Here is a 24,090-nt window from a genome sequence, read left to right as displayed (position 1 = left end):
GTATCCAGCTTCTCAAGATGTTCCTTCACGAGGTCAGCATTTATGGAGGGTAGGGGATCCACATCACCCGGATCTCCCTGTCCCATAGCAGGCATGGGCGTCCCATGGGACTGATGAAAGACTGACGCAAAGTACCTATTTAATAGGTTGGCTTTTTCCTGGATGTCAGTTGTCAGTTGCCCCATCTGCTTTAGCAGGGATCCAACGTTGCCCTTGCTTTTCCTCCGGCTTCCCACATATCTGAAAAAGGACTTTTTGTTGTCCTTGATGCCTGAAGCTAGTTGGAGTTCAGTTGCAGCCTTGACTTTCCTGGTTTGCTCCCTGCAGGACCGGACCAGCGCGGAGTAATCCTCCTTGGAGGTGAATCCTGTCCTCCATCCTTTGTAGGCTTTCCTTTTGTATAGGATCAAGAAGATATAACTGGCTGATAATGCCCACTATAGTCCCATACATCTTGGTCAGCATTTGGGCAATTATTTGGGCTGAAGGGCAGGTTAGAGAATTTTGGTGAGCTATTGTGGGCCAGGTGAGCAACCCCCCTGCCCCCACCGCACTGGGACAACACCCTCTTGTCTCTCCTCATACACCCCTGCAGCAGTGCACCAAAACTCCCCAAGTGGCACCCCACAGGCAGGGTACTCTTAGCTGGGTAGATGGGATGGGGCCACAGGTGGTTGGGGATCAGTGTCTAGAAGTGGGATGGGTGATCTGAAAGTGGGGAACACATAGTGGTGGTGCATAGGGGGTGCACAGGGGGTGGATGTGCACCCCCTGAGGGCACCAGTGCACCCCCTAACAGGCCACACTTGCCATTTAGGTGACGGGCGTGGGGGCAGGTGGGAGCACTGGTGCCCCCACTACAAGTGCCAGCTGGGGAGTGGGAGCATTACAGCCGCTTTGCAATTGGCTGCGGGAGACCCCCCTGTTGATGAGATTGACTGTGGGGGGCGGGATCCCCCTGGTGACTGACTAATTGCTGGGGGGGCACGTGTGCCCCCTGAGTAAGGTGGTACCAGTCAGCCACAGGAACACATACTCCTGGGAGACTGTGACAAATTATAAGAGCATTCGTAAGAGGAAGGAATGGGGAAAAAAGGAGGGAAGGGGAAATTTAAATGAAGGAATATAAAAAAATGAAGGACTTAAAAAAGGGTATGTGATGCTCAGAATTGGATGATAGATAACAATGGTGGTGATGTTGCATTAGTACAGATTTTAGTTTATCCGGGAACCTCAACAGCCTGGTTATTGGTTTCAGCAGAGATTAGCTATCCAAGTTACCACAGTTTTGCTGCTACTGTTATCCGTATTAGATTAAACAGGTGTAGGTCTTCCATCTTGTGCCACAGTTACATCTTTATTTTCTACATCCATTCCTAGTAAAATCTGTAGGATCCTATGACATTGGTATTTCTCATTTCTATAACATTGGGTTGTTGTAACACAAAGTTATGCCTTCATTTGTCTACAACCAAATGATGCTTTTTAATCTTTTTCAGATATTTTGAGCACAATAAAGGAAACTCTAGAAATGGAAACATTAGATTTCAAATGTAATGTAATTCCAAGTGCTGTAAATATGTATGAGTCTTTCTGAAACCAGAAGTTCATGCACCTAAAACATTTTTAAACTCCTTCATCCTAGGTTTTTGTAAGCAAGTTTTTGTACCATTTGGGCCATCTGCACCAACTTAATATTACAACTTGAGTTACCTTTTACTGTATGGCTGATGATGGTAACAGTGCAGATATTTTACAGATTAACAGTGTTTTTTTAAGACACTGTTAAAGGATTAGTAAAAACAGAAAGCAAGGTTTTTCTTATAGCAGGGATCGTTTAAAAGTTAGTTAAGTGTTGGGGGAGGTCTGACACGACTGACTTTTTGTGATGAAAGTGTGACATCTGCTGTTTTTCCATCACCTAGTATTAATGGAATTCTTTAATGATTTTGTCTGGCTGCTAAGGTACTCATGCTGTGCACTCATTAGTCTGGCAGCATTATTTCAAGCATGGAGTTGGAAAGTACATTCCTTATCCATAAATTTTCTTGCTCTTATTTTCACACATTTAACCCCCACTTGTGTGAAAAAATTACATAATTTATGTGTTTTATCACTTACTCTGTCAGCAGACAATAAATTAAATGTTGATCAATAAGCATAACTGTAATTTAAAGTTTTCTGTTTTATAACGTTCTAATAAATAAAATGTCAAAAGGAATCATTGGATTTAAAATTGATTGATTATAGTACATGAACGTATCCAATTTAAATATCCAATTTAAATCCACATGGATTTACAGCTAATTGTAACTGAAATTAAGATGTGTGAAAATTGATCTACATTTTTGATAAATTCTAGCTGAAGGATGGACGGAAACTGGTTTACTAGTATTATATTAAAGTTGTTCAAGTAATTAAGTATTTATATCCCTATGACTCTTTTAGATGAAGTTGTAAATTTTTCATTTTGCCTGATTTCAAAAGAAGCAAACAAAAGAAATCTTTAATCTAACATTCATAATTGTTAGCCAGAGTAGTTATTTAGACTATTTGAGCTGTCATTCACAACTTGCTATGTACAAAATTGTGAAAAGATTCCTATTAAAACTTCTTATTTTCACATTTATACCATTGAGAACTTTTAGGGCTTAACTATTCTGTTCTTGGTCTTTGATCATAGGTGAATGCTTCTAAATCTGAGAGATTTTGTAGCTGGTTGGGTTAACCATGGACAAAATACTTTTCTATTTTAAAAACTTTCAACTATTTGTAGATGTAGCTATGACTAGAGTAATTGAATAAATGAAATTCAAAACTGAAAGGCAGTTTCTGAAATTGGATTGGATTGAAGTATTTGATATTGATTTTAGGAAGCTGCAGCCATCTAAAATGGTGATATATTGCTCAAGGTATTGGTAATCCACTGTAGAAAAATCAGAGTTCTCATGTATATAATTAAAATGGATGAACTAGCAAGCACTGTGTTTGAAATAGCTTAATACAGTGCTACTTTTCATAGCAGAACTATACCTTAACCTTTTCTAAACACAGACTTTGTTGAATGTAATACAGTTCCTGAAACAGGAGTGATTATTTTATACAGTTGTTCAAATATAACCCCCCAAATGTGCAGCCTTGGATGAAAAATCCTTCTGGGAATACATGACTAATGGGATTTGTTGCAGAAGTATCAGTATTAATGGCCTCTAAGCAAATTATCTATGCCTTTTTTCCTGTATTCCATATGTGGAGACCAGCTTCACAACTAGAAAAGTTCCTGTATGAAAAACTAAGTTTGAAGATTTTTACTGTATGCTGGTCACTGCTGCCATCCTATGCCACTTAATATATTGCAGTCTTTTCAGAAAGCTGTTGATTGTACTTTAGAATCCAACTTTCTTAAAATTATAACGTTATTGTCATATGACCTTTGAAGAATAATCTGTAGGTAATAGCGCTACCTGCGGTGTCGAAGTTGAAGATGTGTAATTGAATATCGTACTGATTGCGTAGATGAACTAAGATGTTTGTTTAAAGAAATATCAGCTCCATGAGTAGTTAATATCAGGAGTGACTTAGAAGACTAAGTGAAGCCTAATTGTTTTAATGCACTGTTATGATATTGAAATAAATCTTTCCCCTTCCCAAAAAAATTATGAACGTAATCTTTATGCTTGCTGAGGTGATAACCTTGGTATATGATTACAAGTAGTATTTGCTTAGTGTCTGACAATACAAGAATAAGTATATGTCATGCAAAGATCTCTAGTGCATGCTCACTTGCTCTGTCTCTCTCAAAATATGGGAGTTTCTTTCTGGCAGCAAGCCAAGAAGTTCCTAGTGCAAACCCACAAAGTTTTTACTTAAGTCTTTTCTTTATAACATCTTCACTATCACAGAATTTCATGTTACAGCAGCCACTCTGAAATATTATTCCAGGTATGCCTATAAAAATGATAAACTATCCTGGAATAAAGAGCATTCTAAAGAAAAGTGACCCTTTATATTGGACTAGTTAAACTAGGAAGTTTCCTTTGGCTTAACTCTAGTGATTGCATTAGTTATGTTATTTTATTGGACTGAATGGTAGGTTCAGTTTTCCTTCAGAAACAGATGAACAGGAAAACAGACCAGATATAATCTATATTATTTGAACCGCACGTCTACAGCGTGTCTTGTAACTTAGTTTTTTCTTTTCTTTTTAGATATCCGAATACCGTTAATGTGGAAAGACTCTGATCACTTCAACAATAAAGAAAGTATGTAAGAATTTAGTTGTTTTTTTCTTTTCAAATATATGCAAGCAATGTTTGTCAAAAGGTTATACAGGACGTATACTTTAGACTTGTGTTTTCAGTCATTCTTTTGCAGGAATCATTCAGAAGCGTATTCAGAAGCATATATCATCTTGTTTTTAACTGCACTGCCACTATCAACTTCCTTACCATGAAGTTGATAGTGGTAGCAGTTTGAGAGTCGTTATGACTAGTTGTAGTGGAACTGTTGTCACTGTGGAAGGACTCCTGTGGAGTGTGGCGGAATGCCGGGCTAGCGGCTCCGGCACCGCTTAGGGGAGCCGCGGGCTTTGCGGAGCTGTGCGAGCGCGCGGCTTGTGGGGCGGGATTGGAGGTAGCTTTATAGCCGCCCTCGAGGTTCGCCGAGTTGGCACAAGTAGACGACTTAGAGTAAGTTGTTAATGTTTTTTAATTTATAGGGTGTCTGTTGGTTCACGAGGTTTCAGAGCCAGCCCTTGCTCTCCAACAGTGGAATTAGTCCAAAGCTAGGTGCAGCTGCCGGCTCCGTAGTCCCAGAACTGGTCAACGGCTCATTTAGATGGGATGTTAGTAATAGAAGTTATTACAGAGTAGATATAGGATAAAACAAAAAGATTTTGTTCACTCACCTGGCCTCACCCTCTTATGAATAAGAGGGGAGGCTGGTTGGAACGAAGCTGCAGTAAATACAAGTATAGTGAGCGTAGATATGCTGTCTAAGCTATGATGAGAGGCAGTCGAGGAGTGGAGTCTCCGATGTTTCTTCAGTTACAGTATGCTGGATACAAAGGGGGTCTGTTGGTTCACGGGGTTCCAGAGCCAGCCCTTGTGTTCCAACAGTGGAGCTAGTCCAAAGCTAGGTGCGGCTGCCAGCTCCATAGTCCCAGAACTGGTCAACAGCTCATGAATGGGATATACAGTACAAAACTGTAACACGGTGAATCGTTGTCAGTTGTCGGATTTTTGAGGCCTTTGTCTTCGCTGGGGTACGCCCAGACGGAGAGGCTGAGAACCGGTCTGCGGGGTGATCAGGCCTATAGAGTTTTCCGGTCGTCGTCTCTGCTGTTTTCTGTTTCTTTGCCTCTTTATAGATGTTGGTTGGACTGCCTCTGTGACACTAACTATGATATAAGCTGAGCATACAGGGATAGGATAGTTTCTTTTACATAGTAATTGCTAGGCAGACTTTTTACATAAGTTTCATTTCTGCAAAAATAACACTTCTAGATAAGAAATAAAATCTACAAAATGCGCATGTGTAGCTTAATGCCAACAGAGAAAAATACAAAGCGCTCATTTAGCTTACTAGTTAAGACTTCAAGGTTACATAAATGTGAGAGTGCTGCGCGGCAGTTATACAGAAGAAAAAAAAAATAAAACAGTTACATGGAGAAGCATAGATGTAATTGAATTGAACGAGGCTCTAACTGCTGTAAATGGAGGTTGGAGGGACTCTAGAATGAGAGATACAAATTCCAGAGGAATAAATAGAAAAGTGCCACCAGTAATTGAACTAATAGCAGAGAAACTTCTTGTTAAATATATTATAATATCTTTTGCCTGCATCTGAATGAGACTTTACAGGGAGATCTCTTAGCAGAGAGAAATTAAAATGAAAGTTCTGTCTGGTACCAAGTGGATTATTGGAAAGTCTTGAAATACATGCACTTTGCTCTGTCATGGAAATTAATCCTAAATCTGTTCTAGCTGTCACCTGGCATAGATTTCACTTTGATTTTTGGGCAGGTCAGAGGGGTAAGCATGGCAAAATACTCCAATCCTATATGTAATGTATTCATAACACAATATAACCTTTGGTAATTAGATATTTTACTTTTAAATATTAAAGGCTAGTGAGCACAATTACTTTTTTTACCAAAGGTTTTGAAAGTATTAGCAAACATAGAGGGTTACAAAAAGAGACACTTGAGCAGAGGTTGAAATTAATTTTTCCCAATGCAAATGTTGCTCTGTTGATGCAGCAGCTTTGGTAGTTTGCCTACTGTAACACTCCAGAATGTATAATTTATGACTACTTGAATTTTGTGATGCCCTGTTAAGAAAGTCAAGTGAAATTTCAGTGAAACTCATTTTAGCTTTTGTTTGCCAGAAACATTTCACATTGTGATATGTAATATCTCTGCTTAAACATTTCTTTTGCTGTTCCTAGGATCACAGCACTATGCAAGTTTTTGCTTATTCAAAATGGGAGCTGAGGTTTTTGATACAGAAGTGGCTATTGTGGATAAAGCAGTAACTGATATCTGTTTTGAAAATGTAACCATGTTGAGAGTATCAGTTTCTGAATGATGAAGATGTTAGGTTGTGTTATGAGTGAAGCCCTGGTAGGATGTGCACGTGGGATCCAATCTAATGTCCCTTAAGTTTAATTTAAGTCCTTGTGTTGATTTCAGTGAGTACTGGGTCTTTTTTCCCCAGATTTCTTGAGTATATAGTGACTCCTTTTTTTAACTAGATCACTTGACATATGTGCCTTTTCCTTTGTGTCATTTTGGAGTGTTTTGTAATTTAAAACACAGGGCAGTTAAGAAGAGGGAGTCAGATTTAATGTGTGAAAACTGAAAGTAATTTGCAGAACAACAGTTAAATGATGAACATTGATTCCAACAATAGATCAGGTTCCCACAACTCATCTGCCTCATGGCACTCTAGATTATCTTTACATTTTACAAACAAATTCAAGACCTGGTGAACTGGGCAGCTAAAAGGGGAAGGGATTTCTAAAATGACTTAAAAACATCTTTGCCACCTGTTCAAATGAATATACAGAATAAAGATTGAATTCCATGTCTTAAATGACATGAGAACAGATTATACAGATCCCTGGTAAGTCCTGTAGCAAAGCCAGAGACCTGGCTGATTTGTCAAGGGCTCAAGATTTTATAAAAATACTTGTCTTCTTTATAAAGCATATGACCTTATCTCAGGACACTCCCGTGCCCTGCTCCTAGTGAGTTATGAACTTAAAGGGGGAGGTGTGTCGCAGGGCACTGAAGTGCCCTGCTTCTAGGAAAAGGTACAGGTGCCAGTTGCCGGGGCAACCATAGTTTGGTCAGCTGACCAGAAGGGGGCAGGGCCTGGCCTATATAAACAGCCCAGGCTGAGGCCAAGCAGGTAGTTCTCTGCTAACATCCAAGGGAGAAGAAGCTCTGCTAGAGTAGGCAGCATAGAGAAGCTTGATGGCCTGAGCAGCTTCGGCTCGGGGATACTGGGAAGAGAAAGCCCTGGCAGGGATTTGATTGATGATTAGCCAGGTGGCTTAGAGGTTTATGTTTAGCCAGGAGGCTTAGTTTGAGTTGCAGCAGATTGGCTCATGTTATTATATGTTGTTGGTTGTTGTTACACCGGAGGACCGGGTGAGGCTAATAGGGGTTGGAGGAGGCCTCATAGGGGCTCCACAGCGGTGTGGGAACCCCGGTGCCAGAGGGGGCACAGCTTTTAGGGGTACACTAACCCCAGCCCTGAGAAGGGGGCACAGTGCATTGGGGGGCCAGGTAAGGTTGAGGCCGCCTGAGCCCCACAGGAGTTGTAGACCCGAGGAGGGGATTTAGGGGCCAGGCACGGCTATGGCCACCTGAGCCCCAAGCACGGAGAAAGGCCCTAGTGCGGGCGGAGCCCCAGGGAGGGTGCACAGGCATAGAGCCCCAGGAGGGCACACAGACGCGGAGCCCCAGGAAGGGCACTTGCTTAAGAGCCAAGAGGGGAATTTGGGGGCTAGGCATGGCTATGGCCACCTGAGTCCCGATTGTGAGACAGGGTCCCAGGGCAGGCAGGATCGTGAGGGAAGGCCCCAATCGTGAGAGCAGGCCCCAGTGTGGGCATGGCCGTGGAGAACACAGGCATCTGAGAGAAAAGAGAAGCCAGGAAGCGCTGGTGGGGGCGCAGGCAAGACGGCCGTGGGAGAGGCCAGGGAGTGTCCGCAGGGAGCACGAGCAACTGCGAGGAAAGGCCAGGGAGAAAGAGGCCAGAGAACCTGTGAGGGCCTGGGCCAGGGGAAGACAAGCCCAGGAAACCCGTGAGGAGCCAGGGGTGCCCACGGAAGGGCACAGGTAGGATTTTGACGAGACAACATCTGGTACATCTGCGAGGCTTGGGGCGTGGTATCAGGGGTGGTAGGAGCTTGGGGTGTGGTATCAGGGGTGGTAGGAGCCATGTGTTGCCCTTAAGGCGTGAGTGCACAGAGTCACCATAGGCGGGGCACAGACTTGAATACGTTAGGGGTAGGATAAAAGGCAGCTTCCCTTAATACTCTTAACATCAAAGACATGGTGGGTGAGAACGAGGATGCATTGACACCAACTTGGCATGGTAGGGGGCCCTAGGAGAGATCACGGCCGTTCCTCAGACCCCGCCCCGTGACAGACCTATTTATAAAATGATGTTATCATCATTTCAAACCAACTTCTTAGTTGAGCAATGATTGACTTGAAATACTTTTCCAATCCATTCAACTGCTGTTGCTACAGATAAAGTTAGACTGGAGAACACTAGGTTGTTGGAGAATTAATTCAGAATCACTGTTCATGTGTAAAAATCTAGGATGTCTTAAACCAATGAATTTATTTTGCTATACCTATTTTTATTTTTACTGATTATTCAAGTCACTTTCTATTGTCGTGGGCATCTCCCCAAATGAATGGCCAGGCCGCAGCAAAATGGCAGAATGCTAGGCCATAACATGAGCCTCTGGACGGGTGACCCCTGTCATGCTCATGAGGCAGGGAAGTCAACCACGTCGAACTGCCATCGAAGCAGGAAGGAAATTACAACATAACTGGCTAAGCAGAAAACAATGAGGGGACTGCAGTGAGGAAGGGGCTACTGATGAGTGAACAGAATGCTGGCAGGAAGGTAACACAATTGGCCAGTAAAAATAAGTGAAAAAGAGTAAGGGTATAAAAGGGTAGAGCCACGAGGCCCTGACAGGGGAAGTTCGGACCGTAACTTCAAGCGTCAAAAGGCCTGCGGACTGATCACCCACAGGGTCGCCCCCCCCCACCCCCGAGCGCTGCCTCGGGTCGTTCTTGAGGCCTCCGCGAAGAAACTAACGTTCCCAGCCATGAAGCAGCTCCTCTTGTTTGCTGTAGTGGTAAGCATGCATGTAGCCATTTATATTTGTATTTGTCTGTCTTTCCTGTAAGAGACATGAGCCGTTGACCAAGTCTGGGTCTACGGTCTTGGCTAGCCGCACCAAGGTTGTCCGCGATCTTGAAAGCAGGGGGCCTTGATCTGAACCCCATGACTCAACGGATGTAATTTCCCATTTAGCTGTTTGTAGTTACTTTGATTGATTATGTTTTGATTGTTAAATGACCTTTTAAGAAATATGAGCTGTTGACCAGGTCTGAAACTAGGGCCCTGGCCAGCCGCACCAAAACCACTCGTGGTTTTGAAAGCAAGGGGCTTGACCTGAACCTTGTGACCCAATGGACATCGCTTCTCAGCTTTGATTGTTCAATTCATAGATTCATAGATGCTAGGGTCGGAAGGGACCTCAATAGATCATCGAGTCCGACCCCCTGCATAAGCAGGAAAGAGTGCTGGGCCTACATTACCCCAGCTAGATACACAATTATTGTATGTTGTCATAGATTAGTATTATATAGGAAATCATTTGCTTGAGTTGTCAATATTTTATAGGTTAAAGCCTAATAAATATTGCATATTAATCCTAAACTGCATCCTCATTGGTGTCCAGCCCACTAACCTAGCCACAACTGGGTATTTTCAACCTAGTGCAACATCTAGCAACATAGACTCTACATAGCTATCACATATAATGCTATTTTTCTTAATTTGAAACTGTCTAATGAATAACAATGATAATGTTGTTTTTTTTAGCATTTGGAGTATTTTTTCTTTATGCCTTAGATACAGGGTTGGGCAAAATATGGTCTTCAGGCCAGATCAAACCCTCCAACTGATTGCATCCAGCCTGTGGATGAGTTGCTACCATGGGGTCTGGCCTGGGGGTGGCCAGAGGCTCCGGCTGCCATGTGGTGTCAGATGGGCAGGATGGCTTCTGCTCAGTGCTGATACGGCAGCATCAGCTGTGGACCTGGGTGGATACCTCAATCCCCACCTGCCTGGCATGTCTACAGGTGATGGTGGTACCTACCTGGGGCTGCTTCTGCTGCTTTGGGTGGGTAGTGGTATAAGCTGTGGATGGGGCTGGCAAGTTCTGGATGGGGATTGGGATTGGGATGTGCTATAGCTCTGAGTAGGAGTGGGTGGGGGAGAGGGTAAGGGAAGGAGAGAGATGGAGCATCAAGGCAGGCTACATCTCTGGGGAGGTGGGGAGAGAGAGAGAGGATCAGGGTATGCTACCTCTGGGTGGGGGGAAGAGAGGATTAGGGTGTGCTATAGCTCTGGGAAGGGAGGGAGGAGGAAAAAGAATGGGGATGGGGCATGCTATAGTTTCAAGGAGAGGGGGACAGAGGGAGAGAAAAAAATTGGAGCTTTTACAGCTCTGGGAGGGAGGGATGGGGAAGGAGAAAGAGAGATGTGGCCCTCAAAGACACCAAAACTGATTGAGTGTCCTTCCAGTCAAACTAATTGCCCACCACTGCCCTAGAATCTAATCTCAGGAGTTTCAGCAGTGAAAGATTAAAACTGAACATTTGTAATGTGCCTCTCACAAAAAAAACCCAAACTTGACATTGGATTAATCAAGTGTATTTGCCATTAAAGCTAGTGGACTCAAAATCAGGGAAATTGCTATTTGCCTCAGCCATACTGTCCATACCATTTTGTGGGCTTTAACCCAACCATGAAACCTAAATACATGCATGTTCTGCAACAAACTACCTATTAAATCCACAAAAAACCTTTTCTGTAGCACTTATTTAATTCTTTACAACCTTGCATACAGACTTATGTTTCAAAAAGATCAAGTGCTTATTCTTTATTGATGTACCTGTGGTGGCATTTGTACCTGAAATCTGAGGTCACACTTGAGGTTTTGATGTTACACCTTGAGGACAGAAGCAATTAATGAGTGCTGGGTGGGAAGCAACACAGGGTAAGGTATGGGCTGTGGATGCCATGAGTAACAAGTGGTGCTTGCAGTTGAGGAGGCAGTGTTTCTGTAGTAGCACAATGAGGAAAACATGATCTAATGTCTTTAAAACAGTTTAAATTAATTTGAGACTATGACCACCATATATGTATTGTATAATTATTGTACAGCATCACTACAGGGCATATTTAAGTTTGTTTCATAGATTTCATAGACGTTAGGGCTGGAAGGGACCTTGGAAGAGCATCGAGTACAGACAGGAAGTCAGCAGGAATCATAAGATCCCAGCAAGATAAACATCCAGATTTCTTTTGAAGGTATTCAGAGTAGGTGCTTGAACCACCTTTGGTGGCAATCTATTCCAAATATTGGGGGCTCGGACAGTAAAGAAGTTCTTCCTTATGTCCAGCCTGAAACGGTCATGGAGGAGTTCATGACCGTTTGACCTTATCATCCCTTGGCGTGCTCTGGTAAACAGATGTTCCACCAGATCCTAGTAAGCACCCCTGAGAAACTTATATGTGGCCACCAGATCACCCCTGAGCCTGTGCTTTTCCAGGCTGAAGAGTCCCATGGCTGTCAACCTCTCTTCATAAGGTCTACTTTCCTGACATCTGATCATGTGCGTAGTTCTCCTCTGCACCCTCTCAAGCTTCTTCACATCCTTTTTGAATTGTGGAGCCCAAAACTGGACGCAGTACTCCAGCTGCGTCTTCATCAAGGCTGAGTACCATGAGACGAAGATGTCCTGGGATTTACTTGAGAAGCATCTGTGGATGCAAGCAAACATTTTGAATGCTTTACTAGCAGCAGTATCACACTGCAGGCTCATGTTCATCTTGTGGTCAATCATGACAGAATGGGGCTCACTGAAACTTGGTGGGACCCTATGCATGACTGAGCAGTAAACATCAAGGGCTATAGGCTGTACAGGAGAGATAGAACAGGGAGGAAAGGTAGGGGTGTGGCGCTCTACATCAAAAAGCAATACACATCCTCAACAAACAGCACTGGGTCAGAGGAGGGGCTGACTGAAGTGCTCTGGGTTCAAATACAAGGGGGTTAGGGGGAAAGGAACTTAACGATGGGGGTTTACTACAGGCCATCCAACCAGGGGGAAGAGCTGGACTGGGAATTCTCAGGTCAGCTCGTAGAGGCAGTTAAGTCAAGGGATGTGGTCATCATGGGTGACCTAAACTATCCAGACATCTGCTGGGAAGAGCAGTCAGCCAGGTCTGACTGCTCACATAGGTTCCTAGCCAAGTTACAGGACCTCCATCTAACTCAGGAGGTGCACAGTCCCACCAAGGGAAATACCTTGTTGGACCTGGTCTTGGCAATGGGAGATGACCTGGTGAGTGGACTGCGGGTTCTTGACCACCTGGGTGATAGCGATCATTGCCTACTGGAATTCACCATCCAGCGCAGGGTGTCAAAGGTCTGCAGCAAGGCAACAGCCCTAGACTTAAGGAGGGCAGATTTCAATGAGGTAAGGAGACTAGTCAGGGAGGCACTGAGGTCCTGGAGGAGAGGGGAGTTGGGAATCCAAGAAGAGTGGTCGTTCCTTAAGGAGATGATCCTCCAAGCCCAAAGGGCGACAATCCCAACACGGATCAAAGGGGGCAAGAGTGCTCAAAAGCCCCATGGCTCACCAAAAGCATCCAAGAACGTCTCAAAGCTAAAAAGGAGGTGTACAGCCAATGGCAGGGAGGGGCCATCACTAAGAACTATACCTCCTTTGCTCAAGACTGTAGCGGGGCTGTTAGGCAGAGATGGAACTGGGACTAGTGACCCAGATCAAGGATAAAAAGTCCTTTTTTAAATACATAGGGGGTAAAAAGAAGGTACCGGGTAATGTAGGGCCTCTGCAAGACACTCTAGGAAGTCTGGTGTTACACCAGATAACAAAGCTAACCTCTTTAACAATTTCCTTGCCTCCATTTTTTTGAGCAGGGACTGGGCCGTCCCCCCCCCCCCCCCCCGGGATCTCTGACAGACCCAGAGGAGGTGCTGCCAGGCCCAGTGTCAGTGAGAACCTAGTCAGGGAACTTATGGTGGGACTAGATGTGTTCAAATCAACAGATCCTGATGATCCCCACCCCAGAGTGCTGAGGGAATTAGCAGAGGTCATTGCAGGACCCCTGGCACAGTTTTACGAGCACTCATGGTGCTCTGGTGAGGTGCCAGAGAACTTGAAAAGGGCCAATGTGGTCCCCATTTTCAAAAAAGGGAGGAAGGAGGACCCAGGAAACTACAGGCCCATTAGTCTTGCCTCAGTCCTGGGGAAGCTCTTTGAGAAAATTATCCAGGAGCACAACTGCAAGGGACCAGCAGGGGGGGATCATGCCTAGGGGCAAGCAGCAACGGTTCATTTGAGGCAGGTGCTGTCAGACCAACCTGGTGGCCTTCTACGACCAGGTCACAAAATACTTGGACGCAGGTGTTGCGGTGGATGTAGTCTTTCTGGACTTTAGGAAGGCCTTCAACACTGTTTCTCACCCCATACTCATTAAGAAATTAGGCAACTGTTGCGTCGATGCCTACACAGGCAGATGGGTCACAAATTGGCTGGAGGGCCGCACCCAGAGAGTGGTGGTGGACGGGTTTTTTTCAACCTGGAGGGATGTGGGCTGTGATGTTCCGCAAGGCTTGTTCCTCGGGCCTGGACTGTTCAACTACTTCATCAGTGACTTGGACAAGGGGGTGAAAAGCACCTTGTTCAAATTCGCGGATGACACTGAGATGTGGGGAGAAGTGGGCACGCTGCAGGAGAGGGACAGGCTACAACTAGATCTGGACAGCTTACAGGGGTGGGCGGATGAAAACCGGATGGGTTTCAATACAGACAAGTGCAAGGTATTGCACCTGGGAAGGAAGAATCAGCAGCATACCTACAGGTTGGGAAACTCCTTTCTCATCAGCACAGAGACAGAAAAGGATCTTGGAGTCATTATTGCTTCCAAAATGAACAATGTGGGGACGCGGTCAGGAAGGCTACCCGCACCTTGTCATGCATCCACAAACGCATCAGGAGGAGGGCCAAGGAGGTGATCCTTCCCCTTTATGCGACACTGGTTAGGCTGCAGTTGGAGTACTGCATTCTATTCTGGGCGCCGCACTTCAGGAGGGATGTGGCCAGCATCGAGAGGGTCCAGAGGAGGGCCACTCACATGATCGGGGGAGGAAGGCAGGCCCTACGAGTAGAGGCTATGTTCAGCCTCCACAAGAGAAGGCTGAGAGGGGATCTGGTGGCCGTCTACAAACTGGCCAAGTGGGACCAGCAGGCTGTGGGAGAGTCCCTGTTCTCCTGAGCCCTACCAGGAGTAACAAGGAATAATGGCCATAAATTGACTGAGAGTAGATTCAGGCTAGATATTAGGAGGCACTACTTCACAGTCAGGGTGGCTAGGATCTGGAACCAACTTCCAAGGGAAGTGGTGCTTGCTTCTACCCTGGGGGTCTTCAAAAGGAGACTGGATAATCACCTTGCTGGGGTCATTTGACCCCAGCATTCTTTCCTGCCCATGGCAGGGGCTCGGACTTGATGATCTATTCCGACCCTACCACCTATGAAACTATGACCCCCAAGTCCCTTTCATCCGTAGTGCTAGCCAGAGTAGTACTAACGAGCCTATAAGGATGCTGCAAGTTTTTCTTCCTGAAGTGGAGAACCTTGCATTTTTCAGTGTTAAGCACCATCAGGTTCTCATCCGCCCATTTCCTGAGCCTGTCAAGGTCAGCCTGGATCACCCTCCTGTCTTCAGGTGTGGATGCTTTACCCCAAAGTTTGGCGTCATCGGTTTCTGATACCAATGTCCACATCAGTTTGAATGCCTCAAGAGAATATTTCCATAACACATTTGGCTTTCTCAAGTTTCATCTTTGGATTTCTTATGTTTATCATGTGTGTTTTATGGTCTTTGATTTTGTTCTTACATATTCCTTTTATTTTGGAATGTAATGTAATTTTCTGTCTTGGTCAGCAAGATACGTTGTTGGATACAAATCTGAGCAAGACAATACTTGTGCTATACACTCAGCTAATTCACAGATGTTCTGAAAAACTTGTTTTCAGTGATGAAGCAGGACCTGACTTCCAGCTGAAGAGTGAAGTATATAATTGCTGTATGGATGAGTCTTCATCTGTAACAAACACTCCTAAAAAGCTAGCCAAGAAACTCAAAACATTAATTGGCAAAGTTACTGGGAAGAAATTCACATCTCTACTAGAAGACAACTCTGAATCCTTTTTGTTCATTGACCCACGCATACTGTAAGTTAATATTTTTCTTGACTTTTTTCTTAATTTGCTTGTATATAAGCTATCTTGTAAACCTTTAGGCGTTTACCAAGAAATAAATATTTCTGTACTTGCCTGTGTAGAATAAAATTTGCAATTTAAATGATAAATCAGAATGTAGGCATGAATTCAGACCATGTACTCCAGCCTTGAGGCCTGATTCTGTTTTTAAAAGTATGAGCATGTTTCCTCCCACAGCCAAAACACAGTTCAAAGCTGTATAATAATTAACATATGTATGAAAATGAATATTCATGTTGTAGTATAACCAGCAAATGGCTCATAATAGTAGATGAGTATTCTGGCTGAAGTTTTTAACTCTAGGGATTTTAAGTAAGGCTCTCAAATATGCTTTTAGATACCAAAATAGAGGTGGCCTTTTATTTTATTTTATTTGTGGAATTCCATGGTATTTCTTATGCTTCTATTGATTGCAATGGGATTTATGGATGAGAAGCTGTTAGAAATTGTAATAGTTTTCATATTAATACTTGCATTTCTAGTTTTTTAAAAAAATATATAGCAGACTTGTAAGAAGACTATGATCTAATAGTCCCTCTGATGTGGGTCTTTCACATAATATAGGACTGTTCTTCCTACATGTGTGCTTTATCTAACATACTGTCAATTCTGTGATGAAACTTTTATGCATCTTTCCTTGATAGACTGATTCTTAGTTATGCTGTTCTTACTACTAGGTTACATGTGCATGTAGACATCATTGATAGCAAATTAGGTTAGATGTTAGGAAGAACTACTTCACTGTAAGGGTGGCCAGAGCCTGGAATAGGCTTCCCAGAGAGGTGGTGCTCTTACCTTCCCTGGAAATCTTCAAGAGGAGACTGGATATGCACCTGGCTGGGGTCTTATGACCCCTCCCACCTCCAGTGCTCCTTCCTGCCCATGGCAGGCAGTCGGACTAGATGATCTATCTAGGTCCCTTCCGACTCATTGATTCTATGATTCTATGATTCAAATCTGTAGGGTGACCCCCTACTATTTCAATTCTTGAGTTCTCATTATCAGAAATGAGACATTTTTTATTTGAGCTATTATTCAAGTTTCTGGAACCCTACTGAAACAGCAATCTAACATTTATCTCACATTTATTTTAAGGACAGTAGTGGATAAGATGATAAGAAGGTGTAGTAATGTTCTGGGGACGTGAGGTTGGGATTGGGCCCCTTAATCTCCTGGAGAACATGCTCAACTTTCCCTGCTTACAGAGAGGTGCAGGGAAATTCACGGTTCCCTGCTTGTGAAGACCCACACCAGAATCTCAAGGGCACATCTCTAAAACCAGGGAACACCCGCATGGATCCCTGCATGGAGGCATTGAACCTGGGGAGTCTCTGGTGCCCTACACCTTTGGCCTGGAACCTACGTGATTCTGTGTTTTCACACTGGGACCCATGCTGAACCATGCTACATGGACCAACCTAAGTCCCAGTGTAGAGTATAGGAGCCAGGGAGTTCCTGGTTCCCCATACCTCTGCACTGAAACCTGTACTGACCTATACCTCTTCATGAAACATGGGCCAGCAAGGAGGTGTGGGGGGAATTCCCCAGCTGTCATGCCAAGTCACTCCACAACCTGTGCATAAAGCAGAGGCCCACATGTACTAACAAGGAGGCAAGGACACTGCCCTGTGCCTCTGTGTCTGCATAAGTGCTGACCCATGCCTCTGAGTCAGCACAGGACCCAGCCTGGGCCCCAGCATGGAGGAAAGGGGAGCCAGGAATTCCCTAGCAGAGACATGGGTTAGTGCACATTCTTGTATGGAGATATGGGATCCTGGGGGTTCCCTGGCTTCTGTGACACCTTGGCGGGACCTATGCTGGGATTTTTGTCTTTGTGTGAAGCATGGGTTGGTGCAGGACCTAATGGAGGTCCTGGCAAGGAGGCATGAGGCAGCAAGAGATATGGTGAACACTTTCCCAATGAAGCAGATTAACTGTGGTGGGAATGTTTCTGTTTCTGTCCTGAGACTCCTGAGAGATTCTCTTTCCTGTCTGTTACTGTGGGAGGAGAGATTCTGGGTTAAGGGAAAGGGGAGGGATGGAGGGTTGTACAAAAAATAAATGCTTGTTTAAACTCTCATTTCAGGACTTGAATATTTAAATTTATTTAAGTAACACTGATCTTATACACCTATCCTGATGTCCTGTTATTAACTTTCTTCGCAAGTACTGTAACTTTGAACAATTAAGTGTTACTATGGCTCAGGTGCTACTTGCAAAATTTCTGTTCTATTAACAACTTGACATTAACAGATCAGCTTCTTTAAAACCTATCCACCCCTCTTCACTTCTCTCCCATTACTAGTTAAAAACCTAATAATAATTTGAACAAAATTTTAAACTCTTTAAATAATCTCCACCAAATACTTTTTTATTGACAGATAATGTATTAAATTTTGTTTGTGCTATCTTTTGCTGTATATCATGGAACAAATTTGAATAGGGTTAATTAATATCACTGATATATTTAACAATAGCTTTTCTATGTCAGGGACAAACGGTTTTTAAAAGCTGGATTGAATAACTTCTGGAGAGCCCATTCTGAGTTCCTGTTTTTATTTAGCTTATGTTAATGTGGGTACTTCTTGGCTATTTACATCTGTGTACTCTTTGCACCTTGAAAGAACTATAAATTAAGAACCAAAACCAAAATTGCAGTATCTAATGCAAAAAAAAATTAAAACACAGTCCAAACAAGATTTTGGGGGGTTGTGCCACAATGACCTGAGCACCCTAATCGCTGCTGCCGCTGCTGGTAAACTGCAGGTGGTGTGTGAGTCTGGAGCCTGGCAGGGGAGTGATCAGGAGGCTGGAGCTGAGCAGGGGAATCCCTGAATCATCTCTAGCCTCCCCATCACTCCCCTGCTTTTCTCCAGCTCCCTGTTCCTTCCATGGCTTGTCTCCAGCCCCCTGCTCATTCCATTGCTTGTCTCCAACCCCCTGCTCATTGCTTTCCTTGTCTCCAGCCCTCTGCTTGTTCCCTTGCTTGTCTTCTGTTCCCTGAGGGCTGGTACTTCAGACCCCCTTCCTCCCCTGCTGGTCCCCAGCCCCTTGCTCGTCCCTCCCCTCTCATCTCCAGCCTCCTGCTTGCTGCCCCACTGGTCTTCAGCCCCCTGCTCATTCCTCTGATCTTCTACAGCCACACCGGCTTGTTCCCCTGCTCCTCTCCAGCCCCTGGCTCATTCCCTTTCTCTTCTCCATCCTTGGGGGCTGGAGAAGAGTAGGGGAACAAGCTCGGGGTTGAAGAGGAGCAGGGGAATGAGTAGGAGGCTAGACAAGGTGGGGGGGCAGGAGGGGGCTGGGATTGGGTGGGGGGTCTCAGCACTGTGGGAGGCATGCTGGGGGGGTCTGGGACCCTGCAGGCAGGGCAGTCCATGTGCTTTGGGGGCGGGCTAGACCCTGTTGGGGGCAGGGGATCCACCCCTCCAAAGCACCCCCAACACAGTCCCTAGCACATCTAGAGTCCTCCCACACCTACCCGCACACTGACCTGCATCCCTCCACACCCACCCACACAAACACCTACCCTGTGACAAGGAAACCAAAAGCAAATATCAAAACATACAGATATTTAGGATTTATTTTATTATGATGATAGAGATACTGGTAGGGTTCCAAATTGCTTTAACAATGTAAATATAGCAATAAAACATTGCCCATCTGATCAATCCCCCCCGCCCCTCCATCTCTTTTGTTCTAATTGTGGAAGAACATGGGTTTTGGGGTATTTAAAAAGTGAATTTGGGATGATGCTTCAGCAGTTAATTTGGTACAAGGGATAGTGTCCCCAGATACCAGTTGCCCAGGCCGTAGAAGCTCCTGTCTATTTGTCCATTCAAAATTGCTGTGGGCTCTAAGGCCCACCTGATAAACTAGTAGCCCCCACTATATGGGGACTAATGGATGAATGGAACAACTGATTTCATGGGAGAAGTAAGAAAAAAAATCAGGATAGGCCTATTTGATGGCCAGGGTCATAGGCCTAGCCCACTATGGAGACTGTGGCTGCCACTGTTGGGCAATGATGGGACCTCCAGCCATCAACTGAATACTCGGGACAAATAATGAAAAAACAGGATGTGCTTATGAGGTCATAGGGACAAAACAGATGCATCCTGGGTGGACACTGAGTGGAGCACCCTGACCCACACCCACCAGTCCTCAAAGGCATCCAGTGAGCTGGTGGACTGCTCCCTCTAGAGATGGTGGTGATGGACAGTGGTAAAGTGGACCAGTGTGGTGTCCTCCAGTCGGGTCAGGTGGTAGAAAAGGGAGTACTGCAAGCCTGGGCACTCCCCAGAAGCTCCTGTCTATTTCTATCTTCCACAGATCATGGGACTTAAGGCCTACCTAGTTAACTAATAGCCCCCACTGTGCAGGGCCAAAGTTTGAAAGATACAACTGATTTTTTTTAATTTATTTTTTGGTGGGACAATTAAGGAAAAAAGCATAGGAGTGATGTAGGGGTTCAAAGTTTCAAAATGTGAAAAGAAGTTCTGTGGAGGGGGACACCAAGCAGATCCCCCCGGGCCACACCCACCTGTCCTCAAAGGCATCCAAGGAGCTGGTGGATGCCGCCCATTGGTTCTCTGCCCAGAAACATGCATGGGTAAGTTAGAGGAAAGCGGCCCCACAATCTCCAAGCACCTTCTCTGCCAGAGTCTCCTTCCTGGTAAAGTAAAGTACAGGGCCCACTTGACTAGGGCCAGGAGGACGTTGACCAAGAGGTCCTGGGACTTGGGCTGTGGATGGGGTGACCAAAAATAGAAAGATGAGGTGTGAAATTCCTCCTCAGGAGGAGGTTCTGGGGGTGGAAGTGGAAGGGCTGCAGCCTTGCGCACTTGAGGGTCATGTGTGCCGTCCGCCTGGAAAAAGGGCAGGAGACCAGGGTATCCATGAAGCTTGCCACATATACACTTGTGGCGACAGCTCCATGGAGCAGCTGCCAGCTGAGGTCTCCAGTGGCTTCTGGGATGAGGGTGGAGTACAGACTCAGCCACTAGGTTGCCCTAGCCACACCCTTGCTGAGCAGATCCCGCCACTTGGTGTCTGGGTTGGTTGCAAGGGTGGCACGATGAATTGTGCAGCACACAAGCAAGTAGAGGTGATGGTGATGGACAGTGGAAAAGCAGACCAGTGTGATGTCCTCCAGCTGGCTTAGGTGGCAGTGTGGGGAGTGCCACAAGGCTGGACGAGGTGCTGGTCCCACAACAAACTTGAGTGGGCTGGAGGACATGGGAGGGGGAGACGGGGCAGGGACCACCACCACACAGGACCTGGTCAACAAGGGCAAGGGTGTTGGGAGGTAGGGCAGATTTCACCTCCTGGACCAGACAGTAGATTGCATGTGTCGTGTGTAGACCCATTAATGAGGAAATTCAAACAGGATCATGGTTTGGCTGTCAGAAGCGCTTTATTTTGCATGGCCATGAGAGAAAAAGCAAGGGGCAGCTAGGTCTCAGCAAGAGCAAAGCACACACTTGTTTATATACTGATAAGTTACATACAAGTTAATCTGCCCAGTAACACACTCATGGCAGTCTGACAGTGACTCATCTTGTTGTCTTGCTGAACCAAGCACATTTTCTCAAGCTGTTTCCTGATAAGCTTATCCTGAAGGCCGTCTGGTTATTTCCACTTGGCCTTCACTCACATCACATCCCCCATCCTGCCTCGACACATATACACTTCTTTCAGTACTTTTCCATTCCTCATCGTTCCCCCCTTATAAGCGCTTGTGCTTACACCTCTATATTCATAAGGCCTTTGACACTTTCTTGTCACTCGCACTCATAGGCCACCTCCTTGAGCACCATCATCTGCAAGTCGGTCCTAGAGAGTCTAGAAAAGCTCTGAGCAGTTTTTTATAAACAACAGCGTAAACAACACAAAATCACTTGGATAACAATGAAAATGGCAAAAATGCATAATAAACTCAGAATACACCATTTCAACAGGGATTTAACAGCCATCCCCCCACATCTGGTAGCCACCCCCACCAATCAAAGGGTTTCTCCTCTGCAACTGCATGGATCACCTGCAACTGTCTTCTCATGGTGCAAAGATCCTTTTCTACTCATTGGTGCTGATCAATACAGGTGCAGCAAGTATGGTTAATAACAGCACAGACCCCACCCTGGGCAGCTAAGAGATAATCTAAAGCCATACAGTTTTCTGCAATCGCTCATCCCATTTGAGAAACCTCATCACTGAGGGCCCCTAAAGCATCGTTATTAGCATTGAAAAACTCCTCCATAACTCCAGAAATGTTTATAATGGCTCTTTCTAATTCAGCCACTCCAACCGAGGGAGAAAAGCCCTAGTAAACTAATGGAACCTGGAAGGACAGTGAACAAGCAGATTTTCAATGGCTCGCTTGCATCTAAGCAAGTCAGGTGGGAGATTGGTTGCTTCATGCCAGGAGAGGTCTGAGCATATTTCAAAGCTCGGGATAATTCTCCCCAGGGTACAAGTACTGACCCAGTGCCATGGTAAGATCTTGAGGGCTTCATTCCCGCAGAGCCAAAACAATCCTGGGGCTGCTGCAGTGCTCAGGTTTCTACAGGTTGTGTTTCTCATTCTACACTTTTGATTGACCTGTAAAGTGTAGGAAGGGGCACATTGGCTCCTCATCAACCTGTGCTGAGGTATGGATTGATTACAAGAAGCGGAATTTAGCAGCACGTAAAACTCAGACCCATTCATTATTAGCCCATGCAGGGTGCCAAGGGCATTATAAATTGTAAGGGGCCTGCTGGTACACTGGAAGGATGTATCACCCAGCAGAGTTCCAGTCATATTACAGTGGTGATAATCAAAGGTAATTCTGCAGTTGGGGTAATGTCCCACTGACTGGCCTGTTCCATTCGACCTATAACAAAGGGCTGCCTCAAGCCTGGAAGAGAATTTCCAGCTGTCCCGAGTTCCTTTCCACCAGTCAGGAAGCAACTGTTTCATTCTGTTAGAATGAGAAAAAAACGTAACAAAACTAGATTTTGAGTTATTTCCCCAACCTTCGAAGGAAAAAGGCACCCCAATTATTGGAATCCCTTGGGCTGGGTGTGTGGGTCCATGTGTGGGGCCAGCCACTAAAAAGACAGACAATGACCAACACATACTTCCAGGGTCCTGACCTGGGCAACTCAATGAAGTCCATCTGGAGATGAGAAAAGGGGTAAAGACCTAAATGTCTGTGGAATTAATGTGGCTGGCAGGGTGGTCGGCCAGGATTGTGTTGCTGAGACTGCAGACACTGGCAACAAAAATGGACAGCCATGGCAGAAAAACCAGGGGCATACCAAAGGCGGTCAACTTTGGCTACCATCCGTCCTTTGGCTGAATGGGCCACTGAGTGGCCCATTTGAACCAAGAGGGATAGCAGGGCCCTGGGGGGATACAAGGCGACCAGACAGGTGCCACCACAAGGAGTTGGAGTGGAGAGAGCAGCCCATGGAGATCCAGGTGTCTTTTTCAGCATCTGGAGCGGCATCCTGGAGAAAGGGAAGGTCAGGGGAGACAGGGGAAGAGAGGTAGAGAGCAGCCCGAAGGATCGGAGCTGAGAGTTCTGACAGGGTGGCAGTCTTGGCCGCGGCGTCCACCCTATCATTTCCCAGAGACACAGGATCATCAGTAGCAGTGTGCGCTTTGCACCATAAAACAGCAAGGGTGGAGGGAAGGAGAATAACATCCAGGAGAGCAGTAATAAGGTGATGGTGAGAGATGGGAGTCCCAGCAGAAGTAAGAAAACCTCACTGTTTCCAGATCTGTCCAAAAGAATGGCAGACACCAAAGGCATAGCAAGAGTCGGTATAGATATTAGCAGATTGTTCAGTGGCAAGGTGACAGGCACGAGTGAAAACAATGAGGTCAGCAGCTTGAGCTGACAGAAGGCAGATTCATGGACATCTTCCCAGGGTAGCAGGTCAGGGGAAGAATCACAGGTGAGAAGGGTGAGAAGTCTGGAAGGTCCAGAATAATTAGGAATCCACTGTTGGCAGTAGTTGGCAGCACCTAGGAAACCATGAAGTTGACGTTTAGTCTGCGGGCGTGGAAGGGAAAGAGCGGAAAGACTATCAGGAGACAGGTGATGGGTACCGTGAGAAATAGTGTATCCCAGATACGTAACAGAACTCTGACAGAATTAGAACTTAGAGCGTGAGGCTTTGTGTCCCCGTGCTGCAAGTTGTTTTAAAAGAGCAACAGAGTCAACTTGGCAATGAGGGAGGGTATCAGAACAGAGGAACAAATCATCTATGTATTGGACTAGCACAGAATCATGAGGCAACTGAACTGTATCGAGGTCAGACTTAAGAAGTTGGCTATATATGGTGGGTAAGTCACAAAATCCTTGAGGCAGATGGGTGAAGGTGTATTGCCAGCCCTGGTTGGTAAAAGCAAATAAATATTGAGAGTCAGGGTGAACTGATATAGAAAAAAAGCATTACAGAGATCCA

The 24,090-nt window shown here is 45.3% G+C and overlaps 1 protein-coding gene across 1 annotated transcript in view; it reads left to right on the top strand.

Annotated features, from left to right (window-relative positions):
* The window catches only part of RTKN2 (rhotekin 2), a 65,158-nt gene that overhangs the window by 14,872 nt on the left and 26,196 nt on the right, over positions 1–24,090 (top strand). Inside the window, 4 exon segments of the mRNA XM_090058709.1 lie at positions 4,173–4,262; positions 6,448–6,562; positions 11,510–11,512; positions 15,392–15,589. Of these exon segments, the coding sequence (XP_089914835.1) occupies positions 4,173–4,262; positions 6,448–6,562; positions 11,510–11,512; positions 15,392–15,589 (406 nt within the window).

This window comes from Crocodylus siamensis, chromosome 7, assembly GCF_052110815.1.
Source record: "Crocodylus siamensis isolate JL-2025a chromosome 7, ASM5211081v1, whole genome shotgun sequence".
In the NCBI taxonomy this organism is placed as follows: domain Eukaryota; kingdom Metazoa; phylum Chordata; order Crocodylia; family Crocodylidae; genus Crocodylus; species Crocodylus siamensis.
This window is presented reverse-complemented; position numbering and strand designations above follow the sequence as displayed.